This window comes from Lathamus discolor, chromosome Z, assembly GCF_037157495.1.
Source record: "Lathamus discolor isolate bLatDis1 chromosome Z, bLatDis1.hap1, whole genome shotgun sequence".
NCBI classification, from domain to species: domain Eukaryota; kingdom Metazoa; phylum Chordata; class Aves; order Psittaciformes; family Psittacidae; genus Lathamus; species Lathamus discolor.
In genome coordinates, this window is record NC_088909.1 from 83,416,944 (window position 1) to 83,429,103 (window position 12,160).

Consider the following 12,160-nt stretch of genomic DNA (forward strand, 5'->3'; position numbering starts at 1 on the left):
GAAGTTTTGCCTTACTATTAAAATTTGTAACATTTTCTTTGAGGGGGACATAGGATATGGAGATTTCCATCTGTTTGATCACACTCAAGTTACACAGCATGTTTGTGTGATTCAGGTAATTCAGCTTCTGATTCTGCCAAAAGCCATACAGTGGACAAATTTAACGTCAGCTGGAAATGGAAAGGAATGTAAGAAAAATTAATTTATGTGACAGTGATTATAAAATACCTCATGAATCAAGGAAATTAATCAATTAAACCTAATCTTCACTTAAAGCTCATTGGGTATACTAGAAAAGAACTAATCTGTTACAAACAGAGATGTTTCTGTGCAGCACAGCGTTTACATTTTCCTTCTGTTTCAGATCTCATGCCTGCCCTCCTCTGTTGTGAGGTGCAGAACAGCTGGCCTCCTGACCTTTATTGTAATTTGATTTGAGTTAGCAGGCAGACTATGCGCAAGAGTAGAGAGGTCAGTTCCCTTTGGTGAGTGTGCTGCTTCATCATAATAAACACCACCAGTGCCGTAGATGTTACAGAGCTGGTCCAGTTTGTTCCATGATGAACCAAGGCTATCCACATTGCATAGAACTTGTAGGGTGGATGGCTGTAGCACAAACCTTTCTAAAGACATCTGTTCCTTGGAATACAAAACCTAGTATTTTTAAATCTTAAAGATCTCTTTGAGATACAGAAGTATTTCTAGAGTCATGTAAATTATAAATGATTGCTGGCTGGGATTTATCGTTTGCAGTGAAAATATAAGCGCTGTATGTAAGCTCTGTAAATGTAAACCATTGCAGAGATAAAGGAGTTTTTAAAAGGCATATACAGCTCTAGTTCCTTGTTGTTCTGACCCACTCTTACCATTCTGAAGAGAATCCACTTTTGGTTTTTTTTTTTCATCTGAGGGAGCAAGAAAGTGTATTATGAAAGATAAATTGAAGTGTGAGAAGACAGAACTAAAACAGGACTTTCTGTGTTGAGAAGTGTGATTGTAAGCAGCAGAGTATTTAGTAGTAATTGGAATGACTTGGTGAAAGAGCAGCAGCTAAGTTGTTTATGTAAATGGGTGTCATATAAGCTCGTTTGATTTTGTGTCATATTCAGAGCATTGTGTAGAGTTTTATTTGGTTTTGGGTTTATTTGCTACTTTCTTTTTTTTAGAGTGCATTCTTTCTGAAGAAAGTAGGGTCCAGTAAAGCTGGTCAGTAGGGTGGCTTTTTAGATTTGCCTGTACTTTTTAGATTGCATAAGGAAGAGGTTTCTTATGGGAGTGCTGGAGAGACTTCAGAAGCTTTGGTCTTCTTTCAGTTCTCCTTAATCCATTTTGCTGGAGGGGACAAGTGATATGGTCCAGACCTATTAAATTGGCACATTTCAATATTTACTTTTGCAGTATTTGCCCACAGATGCGAATTTGTGCTTCATACATTAATCTTCTCTAAGCATGTTTGACTTTAATGGACTTGTATTCTGCTTCAGTGATTATTCAGTAGATAAATATCTGCAGATATGGAGGGTTTTGAACAAAACAGCATGTCAGACTGCTCACACTTGTGCATAACCAAGTTTGATCATAAACTCATTCAGCACCAGTGGCATTCATGGTGTTATTCCTTGACTCTGCTTGCTCAGTTAGTCTCCTCACTCTTGTTTTAACTGTCTGACCATTTGTATATATAAATCAAACACCTCATACTGTCAGAAATTCTTAGGTGGCTGAAACAGATTCAAAGTATTCATTAAGCTTATAAAAAAGATTCCTGTAAATTTAAGCTCTCCAGAATTACTAGTTTGTTTGATTTTATTTTTAAACCTGACAGGCTTAAAGTCAGGATGTAGTTCATTGGAAAGAGGCCGCAGTGGGAAACCTTTGAGGGAATTACCTAGTTTAGTAATCAATACGCGATTCTTGGAAAGTAAGGTTTTCATTGAAAGCTCAGCTCTGCATATTTATCTTTGCATATCATTTAATTAACTAAGAGAAGATTCAGTTGACATATGAAAAAATGCATTTCACTTGGTTTTCATATACTATTATAGTCATTATATGCACTCACCTATCTGGGCAGTCTTATACCTATGGCCAGTAACTAAGTCTGTAGCCTGAAACTTGAGAGTTCATGATGCTAATAATTGTATTATTTAATACAATTACAGATATTACTCAGCACACACTTTTATGATTTCTGTTAAGGTAATTGTTATATTACCTTCTGACTCTAAACTTCACAGAAAAAAAAATCTCATCTACATTGCTTCCACTCATCAGAATAGAAATAATACTACTTTTTTGATTTCTAGGTTGCTTTGTACAGCAGATTTCAAAAGAGCTACACAGTTCTTGTTACATAGAGAATTTATCAATGTAGTGTATTTACTGTTTTTTCTGCATAGCTTAGGTATACTCAGTATAACATTTCATAAAACACATGGTCAGCATGATACTCATTGTATCAAGTATGACAATACAGACACTCTGGCTGTGTTAGTGCTGCTTGTTACTAAATTATTTTTAAATTATTTATAATACTACAACTAAACAGAGAATTTATAAATATGTCTGTTGATATTTCTGTTTTATCTAATTCAATGTATTTGTTTTCTTTAGGCTGTGCTGAGTCCTCTTATAGCAATCGCACTGAAAATATCTCAGATTCATGAGAGGACAGGGCGAAAGGGACCCACTGTCATCACCTGAAGCCACAGAAGATTGTTAAACCAGGGCCAAAAGAGAAGCAGCAAGGAAGAGAGAGACAGGATCTTGCTGAAACATGTTAGCCATTTGTGCCTTGTATGATTATAAGTTTTCTTGGGGATTGAGGTAGGGAGGGAAGAAAAATTCAATATAATATTGAGCATATTCATTTGCATTGATCTCCAAATACAGTAGTGTATTGATTTTGTTTTACCTGCAATATCTTAATTTCAGATAACAATATAACCAAAGAAAGAGGCCTTAACCTTCAGCTGTTCTCAGCAATGTGACAGAAAAGGAAAACTGCTTGATTTTGAATGCTGTGATAAAAGTTGGGGAGATTTCAGTTAGGAAGAGGGGGGAGAAGTTACAAAACAAAGACATGCTTGGTAAATATTGTTTGGGATCCTTGTCAACTTGTTGCTGGTTTACAAATTGGTATACAGAGCATGTCGGAGGCATAAGGGCTGTATACTACGCTTTGCAAAAGGTGTATTTCCTCACCTGACACCACTCTTCCTCTCCTGTCTCTCCCATTGCTCACACATGCACGCTGGCAGCAGTGTTGTATACACACTTACACAGGCTCCCAAAGAAGGGGGTATCCCACACTTTTTTTTACCCCCACTTTTAAAGCGTATCAATGCGACTTATGTATTTAGATTTTCCTGATTTTTTGACTGCATTTTTTTTTTTTCTCCAAAGAAAGGCATTTGTGCTATAGAAGCTGATTGTGACCTTCCAGTAATATGTCGGGTGTGGAATCTGGCTGGCTTTTGCATATTCTCCATGTCAGGAGGTGATATTGGTGCTTACTGTGTTTGAGAGGTAATCACTGCAAGTTCAGCAATTTTTCATGGAAGAGTTACTATGAAAGTTCTGTAAGTCTTTGGAATACTTATGCTCCACTTACCTCAAAGTGGTAAGTGAAGTGTGTAGTGAAGAGGAAATGAAAACAAATGGTGATGAATTAAATAGAGATACTTGTCTGATTCACCAGCTGGACACAGTTTGTGTTAGATTCTTCTTAACAGTGGATCATGGAAAAAAATCTGGGGAGTGCAAAGGGAGAATAGACATCCTGGCATAGATCTGAGGGGGATAATGGGGATATGGACATCAGCATTTTTCTGCTTGTGAAATGATACTTCAGTTCTAGCTACAATACTGTGCTCTGAAGAAGAAACACTTTATGCATGTGACTTGTTTGAAAGCTTTGCTTCCTTGGGAACTGTGTGGTCACTTGTATCATTCATCAAGGTGGCAAGGTACAACTTGCCTCTTTGCAGTGTGTTTCGATCCATTGTGGTTGTCAAAGTTTAGTGCAATTTATATAATATTTCAGCAAAACAATGTTTTGATTCAACACTTCTGTCAAAAAATTGCTACGGCACTTAGTACACAATAAAGAGTAATGCTGTATTTCTGTCTTAATACATAATTGTGGACAAGACACTGCACTTTCAAACATCCTAATAAAAATGCCTTTAATACAATTACATTATGTACTTAACTGACTCTAAACAAATCAGGTACAAATGTTGTCACATAGTATTCTACCTTACCACTGGTAGTCACATAAAGCAAAGGAGATTTGAAGTTGTTTGGTTTTTATAAAGATTTTTGTGGAGACCTCCAGGGCATTCTTACACAGCCTGGACATCTACTTTTGACTGTAAAAATACTCATCTTTATAGAAATCTTGTTTAACTAATCTTTCATTTTTCTTATGGATCAACTTCCTCTAGGTGCAGGATAGTAAGGTATTCACTACTGGATCAGGCATGGTCAAACATACTCTGGATTATGACACTAAGTTCAAATTACTGGGCCACAGGAAAGAACATTCTGAAAGGCAGTCCAAGAACTTCTAAAATCTTTTACACATTCTCTGACAATGAAATAATTTCTGATCACATGATGAACTAGCTATACTGGAAAGTGTCCCATTTGCCAAACTTCTGGGACTACAACTTGCACTTTGAAAAGGAAGATACTGAAGCCAGGTGTCTTTCAAGATGCAGTGGGGAGACTCATGAGGAATAAATCAGGACTGTGAAGAAGCATACTGGTATTTTTTATCAGAAAGTCACTAGAGCACCAGCTGCAGTAGGTGGCAGTTTGCTTACATGAAGACAGTCTTTGTGAACAAAGGATGTTTTAAGATCTCAGTACTGACCTTCGTCCTGGGCTTCAGAAACAATAGTTGTGCCTCTGCACTGAAATGTAAAAAATGGCTGTTTGTGTGCAGTTTTGAATAGCTGTCAAACAGAACTAGCCTAACCCCGCATCCATTCACCATCCCTTTTTAATGAATGGATATTGATAATATGTAACAACTCGTATTTTGCACCAGTTGATTGCTTTTCTATACGAGAAGACAAATAAAACTTTGTAAGGCTGAAGCACAGTGTATATCTTTATATCTGGTATATTTGGGGATGGACTGTAGCCATAATCTCATAAAGCATACAGCTTTTCCTGAGGTCTTTTACTTATTAACATGAGAAATGAATGCTTGGGAAAGAGCAACACAGGTAAGCTTATGCAAAGATGCAAGGCTCCTAAAACCAGATGATACATCTAGCAAAGCGAAAACCATTACTAATACTGTTTGTATTAATATCACAGTATCTGGGTGCTATGACAGAAACCCAGACCCTTCTGTGGCTATTGTTGTGTTAGCAGTTTCATGAAGTCTGGAAATTGCAAGATGGATGCATTGTTCAGCTATGATTGCACTAACATTTATTTGGACAGTATTTCTGTTTCCCAAAACCTCAGCTTTTTCTGTACCCAGCGATACAAAGATACACTCCCAGCATGCTGGAGGAAGAGGAAAAAAGGAATTCAGAAATACTAGTGAGAGTGAGAGCTATCTCAAGGTACATTAGTAGAGGGCTGACCCAGGACAGATAAAGAGGCAGCAAGTGGTGAAGAGGATTAGGAGAGGGCAAATTGCTGGATTCAGCTGGAAAGAGATAGATTTGATAAAAGAATACTAATAACACAACAATGGGATTTAGAGAGTGGAACAGGGAAAAAGGAAGTAAAGGTGAGAAGGGAACATAGTCTAAAAATTGTTTTATAATATTCAATATCACCATCATGGCTTACATTTCTAATGTGTATGTAGCCATAATTCTAAAGTTGTTGCCTTGGTGTATGTAGGCATCTGGAAACCATAGTAATTTTTATGTCTCACTCATTCTGCAACAAAGACAGGAAGAGGTGGCCCAGAGAGGTAGTATGTGTTCTGTTCCTGGAAACATTCAAGGTCAGCCTGGACAGGCCTCTGAGCAACCTGCTCCAGTTGAAGATGTCCCTGCTCATTTCAGGGGGATTGGACTAGATGACCTTTAAAAGTCCCTTCCGACCCAAACCATGATAGGGTTCTAAGAAAAAACAAAACAACTATAGTCAGTGTTGTAGGTCCAAATCTGAATGAACTTCCATCAAATTTTTATTGTCATCTGCAATTATAGATGCCAGTGACCTGGATGCAAATTTGGCTCAGTGATTTTGTGGAAGAAAGGAAGGAAACCTGTAACAGAAAAAGGCTGAGTCTAAGCCTGTCCTCTTTTTAGTACTTGCTGTCTAACCACAATGCCACTTGTGTCAGAAACGGGACACAGGAGCCCTTTTCTAGTTCCCAAAATCTCCAATAGGCTGCAGTGGAAACAAGTGACAGCTTGTTGAGCTCAGACACAGCTCAGAGGACTCAGAGAAGGTTTTTCCTCCTGCAGTTAGTAATTCCCTCCTAGGAGCTATAAGTATGACAAGGGTTGTCTCTTTGGTAGCCAGGAAACGTACTAAATATGTTGTATTGTGTGCTTATAATGAATCATGGACACATCGTCTCATACAAGCAAAAGCAAGGCATGTTTTAAGTACAAAATTTATTCATGAATTCAGTGGTAAAATACCGGCTATTATTACTCCAAAATAAAGCAGGTAACTTGGAAGGCATATGATACAAAAATAATCAGTGAAAAAATATAATTTACAATTTCCAAAGAAAAGCTGAGTTAATAGGTTTCCCAATTCAGCTAATGTTACAAAACCACAAAGATTTTCAGACAAAACTCCATTTGAGGCACAAAGACATTGAAGATCAATTACAGCATGATGCTTTTATCTTGCAGCATAGGAAATTCCTATTGCCAGTGATGTTGACTGTTACAAGATGCAGCCTGATCATTTCTATCTTTATGGAGATTCATTCTGCTTGGAAATACTGAACACATTTATATATATCCCCTCCACCTCCGCTCAAACACACAAATAGTCAATGGTTTTCCTGCGCAATTTTAGCCTATGTGGTGCACTGTTTGGGGATCACTGACACATCTTCTTCCAGTTTTCTTTGCTTCACAACTGCAGGACTTTGACCGCTGCCTGTCTCAAGTGTTTTGACAGGCATTGCTCTTTCTGAGGTCAGCTGTCTGTCTGCATCCTGTTGGTGACTGTTTTCTTGTGTGAATGGATGAGTATTTGACTCCCCTTTGCTGTTTGGCTTTTGGTCAGCTGTTTGCTGCTGCTGTAGCTGCTGCGCAAGCAATTCATATGATGGTGGCTGTTCGTGCTCATTGGTTTCACTGATGAACTCCGCTCTGCTTTCACTATACAGAGGCGGAGGGATACTGAAGACTCCTTGCTGTTTTAATGCAGAGGCAACTGGCAATGGGCTGGTCTGTTTTTCAGGATCTGTGCTGTATTCATAGGAGGGTGGATAGAAGTCAGGCCTGAGAAAAAACGAACCAAAAAGCAGCACATGGTGAAATGTGATTTATCTCAGAGAGCTAGGTTGGATGCTTTGTCTGTTATGTTTCCAAAGTTTCAGTGAGTCTTAAACTGTAAATAAAAACCTAAGTAGGTTTAGATCAATGGAATAAATTACTATAAAACAGCGGCATAGTTGTGTCTTTCCAGAAAATGTGGTATTAAACCGCAGAATTCTAAAAAAGCCACCCTTCCCCACAAACAGCTCCCACCCATGGCATACAGACATTCATGTTTGTGTGTATTTCAACAAGTGGCCAAGAAAAGTTTGATTTGAAGAAGAAAGAGATCATTGTCCAAAGCAGGTTAAATTAGTGATTTTTCGATTGTTACAATAATCATGGTTTTCCAGTTTCAAAATTCATATTGCATGTTTCTGCTTATCTAACCAAAATTTGCTGGATGCCATTTCTGTAGTGTTTTTAGAGCACCCGTTGTCAGTATTTCTGGTGCAAATTCCACAGCAGTCCAGGAAAAATTATGCATCCAGTGAGCATGTTAAAGACTTTTGTCAGGTCTAGCGCCAACCAGTTTAAGAAACTCTTTCTCAAAGTATCCGTCTTTTCACAAGAGCACTTTGGTAAAAAGCATGTAGAGAGCTGAAGCTCCCTGCATACCTCATTGTTCATATGTAATATGAGCACCTATCCCACAGCAGCACATCTGGGATTGTCTGCTGAGATGGAGCTAAGGATGCTCCTGCAGAAGCCCAGTCAAGTCAGCGTAGCTGCACCTGCTGCCTCTACGCATGGCTTTGGACCATGCTGTGCAACCTGCTAGGTTTCCTGTAGAATACCTTACCTTATGTCTTGCTTGCACAAATTGCTGTTTGTTCACATTGCTGCTTTCTATAGCAAATCAAATTTCAGACTACAGCTGTCTCTAGAGAAATATGATAAAATGGCTATTCATTATTTAATAAACACCTTGTATTGCTTCATCCACCTCACAGTATGTTTACAAAACAGCATATCTTCCAGTTCAGCAGCAGCAGTTTGCAACACATACCTGTCTATGGTGCTGACACGTAGCTCTCTAGGGCTGGTATTTAGTATGAAGATGCTGCTGAGGCCCCTGTATTTCAAGACTTCATGGAAGGTGCTCCAGAAAATGCCAGCCACAAGGAGAAAGAGCCCCAAAGCCAACAGGCAATAAAACACCAGCTCATTATTTCCACATCTGCAGGTAGAGGAACTCGTTGAAATGCACAAGACCCCCAGACACATAGTGGAGAAACTGAGTAAGAACACTAAAAGACGAACAAAGGTAAAAGCAACTTTTGGCATCTTTCCCAGCAGACACAGCATTTGATTCCTGCCTGCTGTTTGCTTGCTGGCTGTCTCAGCTGTGCTTCTCATCTTCATGCGTTGGTATTTTATACGCTTCAGGATCAACTGGCCTTTGGACTATTAAGAGAAGCATGAGTATCTTTTAAGATACTCATTAACTCTTTGAGGTACTCATAAGCTCTTTGAGATTCATTTGCAATCTTAAACCTACTTTAAGGAAGGAAACAGAAACATCTTGCACCATCCCTTTGCTTCTGTGAATTTCTGGAGTGCATACTGAGCGGCTGCATTCATTGCATGTAACAATTTGCAATGGTGTACACACATAGCTGGTTTATGAATGAGACCTATATTTATTTTGAACAATCCCCCTTCTCCAAAAAACCCCGACAACAAAGGCAGTGTTCATAATTCCCTGTTTAAAGTTGGAAGGGAAAATATACTCTTTTCTTAATCACGTTTTCATCTACTGAAGCGAATTTTGGTCTCTGTCTTTAACACATTATTCAACTGCCTTGATGCTTTTAACTGTTCTTTGAAAAAGGATAAATTCTACCTTACAATGTGATATAATCAATGACTTTAGTAAATAAAACGAAAGAAATCAGCATTGCATAATGTCAAAAAAAGTTTACAGGCATACAAGACAGACATCTTCTTGTATGCAGGTTCAATTGTACCCCAATTCCTTTAGCATCGTTCTCTTTTCTCTTCCAGCAACTTGTATTGAGTGATTTTCAAAAGGATCAGAGCTCAAAGCTACACAGGAACACCTATACCGCGTTTCCAGTTTTTCTTACTTCTGGTTTACTTTTGATGTTTCAGGTCATACAGATTGCACACACACATAAATAGAAATACAGAGTTATTCATGACTGGTATCCAGAGTTCAAGGAGTTACTGTAATTCACATCTTCTTTAGTACTTGTCCTTCTGCTACCACATAGTACGTACTGAAATAATTGTTTTAATGGAAACATATTTTTGTTCCTCTTTTCTGTTTATTGTGCTCTACTCTTCTGCATGCTTTGATTTTATAGCTGGAACATGGCAGCATCATGTCTATGGTGATGTAGGCTAAGTAAATTGTCACTGAAAAAAATAGGCAGGAAGTTATATCATGGCTATGTGAAAACATTTAAGAATTCAGATACATTCCCTTTCTATTCTAGGAAAAGAGATAAAAAGAAATATTAGGAAAAATCATTAATGAAGAAGTTACAAAAATAAAATGACTCTTAGAAGAATCAAAAGCTAATGAGGCTACGTGTCACATGGTGGGAAGAATGGTTTGTATTATAAACTTCAGCTTCAGAAAAACAAATTAATTTTCTATCCAGCCAGTTCCCTTTAACTCTACAAAATTCAAGAGAAGAAAGCGAGACCTGTCAGTGGCAGCTGCTGGCTCCGCAGCATTGTGAAGGCAGAATCAGCCCACCACAGGAGGACTGGTCTTGCAGTGCAATTGCAAGGTGCAGTGAACTGGGGACTGCTCAACAGTGACCCCAGCTGTAGATGGAGGGGTGGCCAGGGAATGAGGTAGTCCCTTGTGGTGCTCTGGGACAAGAAGAAATAAAGGGCCTTCTTTTACGGGGAGGCTGTATGTCTGCCAGTTGTTTCACATTTGCACATCTTCCTATTTTTGCAAGCTGCTGAAGATCAATACTCTCTGCAAGAGGCCAGTTAAGTCCGTGACAACAGCCTATGGGTATCTTGTCCTTGAAGAAAACACTTGATTTCAAATTACTGAATCTCACACAGGATGTATTTGATAAAAAGGATGACAAACTGAGGAGCTGAAATAGCCCCATAATGCTGTTTAATTTTCAGTATTCCATTATTTTTCCTATTTTCTGTCAGTTAAGATTTTCTGTAATGTTGTTCTTGGCCTTTTTCAACTACCCTAACATTTTGCAGCTTGACAATTTTACTGGCGGCGAGTGCCTCGGACTGCATCAGGCTGGATGAGCAGGTTTCCAATTTCTCATAGAAAACAGGAAGAAAGTTGCGTCTAATAAGGGTCAGGTGGGAAAAGGGAATGTCTAACATGGTGTAAAGATTGCTGAGTAGAACTGGCTGCAGACCAAGGTCAAAAGGTAGCTGTCCAGACGCACAAAAAGCACTTCTTAGGAAGTGTGATTGAAAATTAACTTAACGGATGTTCCACTGGACGATTTGACAACTGCGACTGTTTTGCAATTTGTATGTCACTTGGAAAGGTCATTGCTTATCCTGTATCCTGTTGAAACCTGTAAGGCAGTTTTCTCACAAACCAGTTGCTGGAGTTATCAAACTCAAAAAGAAATTAGTGATATCAGACACATTTTAATGAAATTTTCCAAACAAATACACATTTTTAAAAATGCTAATAAAATGGGAAACATTAAACTCCGAAAATGTAAAAATAGATAAAAGAGATATTTTAATGGAAATACGTGGGATATAGCAGTACCAGCTGCATATCATATTATAGCACATGATACAAGATAATATAGTATTACAGGTCCCTTTTGCTACTGCCATTAAAAGATTGTATTTTACCAGAAATTTCAAGATTATATGTTTTGCTCTAGTCTGGAATGTATTCTTTTTAATGAGCTGAAAACCAGTCTTCTTTTTCTCTTCTGTTTGCACCCTAAATGATTCAAAGGGTATTTTACATTCCTGTCAATAATTCAGTGCAGTTTTACCAATGGGTCTCTCTTTAGTAGTTCTAGGATTCGTTAAAAATTTGCACTTGAGAGCATGTAAAATGATTTTAAGCTCTGCAGACATAGTCTTTTCTCTGTATCATACCTGAATTAATCACAATGATTTTGAAAGCATTGTAGTCTTTGGGAATGAGTAAGAGTAGAAGCAATGCAAGCATCAAAACTATATTTCACAGGCTAGTTCTTTGGCAAATGAGTAAGAGTAGAATCAATGCAAGTTGGGAATGAGTAAGAGTAGAAGCAATGAAAGCATCAAAACTGTATTTCACAGACTTGTTCCCTGCTTATGAATTTGCTGATATCTATGGAAATCTAGATGTGTGAACACAGCCAAGGACAGTCTTTGTCTTTGGAGATGCTTTGGTGTTATGAGGTCTGGATGCTATTTGTGAATGAACGATTGAACTGTATAAAGAAAACAGTTCAGTTTATTATATAAATACTTCAAAGGAGGAGGGCTAAAATAGTTTGTAAAGAGTAAGCTATAACATTTTTTACTGAGAAATGTCCCCAATTAGTTGAGAATGGTCTACCCCAGAAGTGGGTAGAACAAATAAGCATAAATACTAATATTTACAGTAAGGAAAAGATAGATACTCATCTTTAAAGTCACTGAGAAATTTGAGTTTTAACAACTAATATTGAGATGAAGGTGAGTGGTTCTCAGCAGATGCTATG

At 38.0% G+C, this 12,160-nt stretch overlaps 2 protein-coding genes across 2 annotated transcripts in view; one reads left to right on the plus strand and one right to left on the minus strand.

Moving 5' to 3' along the window:
• PGM5 (phosphoglucomutase 5) overlaps positions 1–4,196 on the plus strand; it is a 64,993-nt gene extending 60,797 nt beyond the window's left edge. Inside the window, exon 11 of the mRNA XM_065663036.1 lies at positions 2,614–4,196. Coding sequence (XP_065519108.1) covers positions 2,614–2,703 — 90 coding nt within the window. The 3' untranslated portion in view covers positions 2,704–4,196. The remainder of the gene's footprint in view (positions 1–2,613) is intronic.
• Positions 4,197–6,582: 2,386 nt separating this feature from the next.
• TMEM252 (transmembrane protein 252) lies at positions 6,583–8,840 on the minus strand. Its single transcript, XM_065662244.1, has 2 exons — positions 8,491–8,840; positions 6,583–7,445 (listed from the first exon to the last, which is right to left on the minus strand). The coding sequence occupies exons 1-2, from the start codon at positions 8,838–8,840 to the stop codon at positions 7,016–7,018; spliced, it is 780 nt and encodes a 259-aa protein (XP_065518316.1). The 3' UTR covers positions 6,583–7,015.
• Between the last annotated feature and the right edge of the window lie 3,320 nt (positions 8,841–12,160).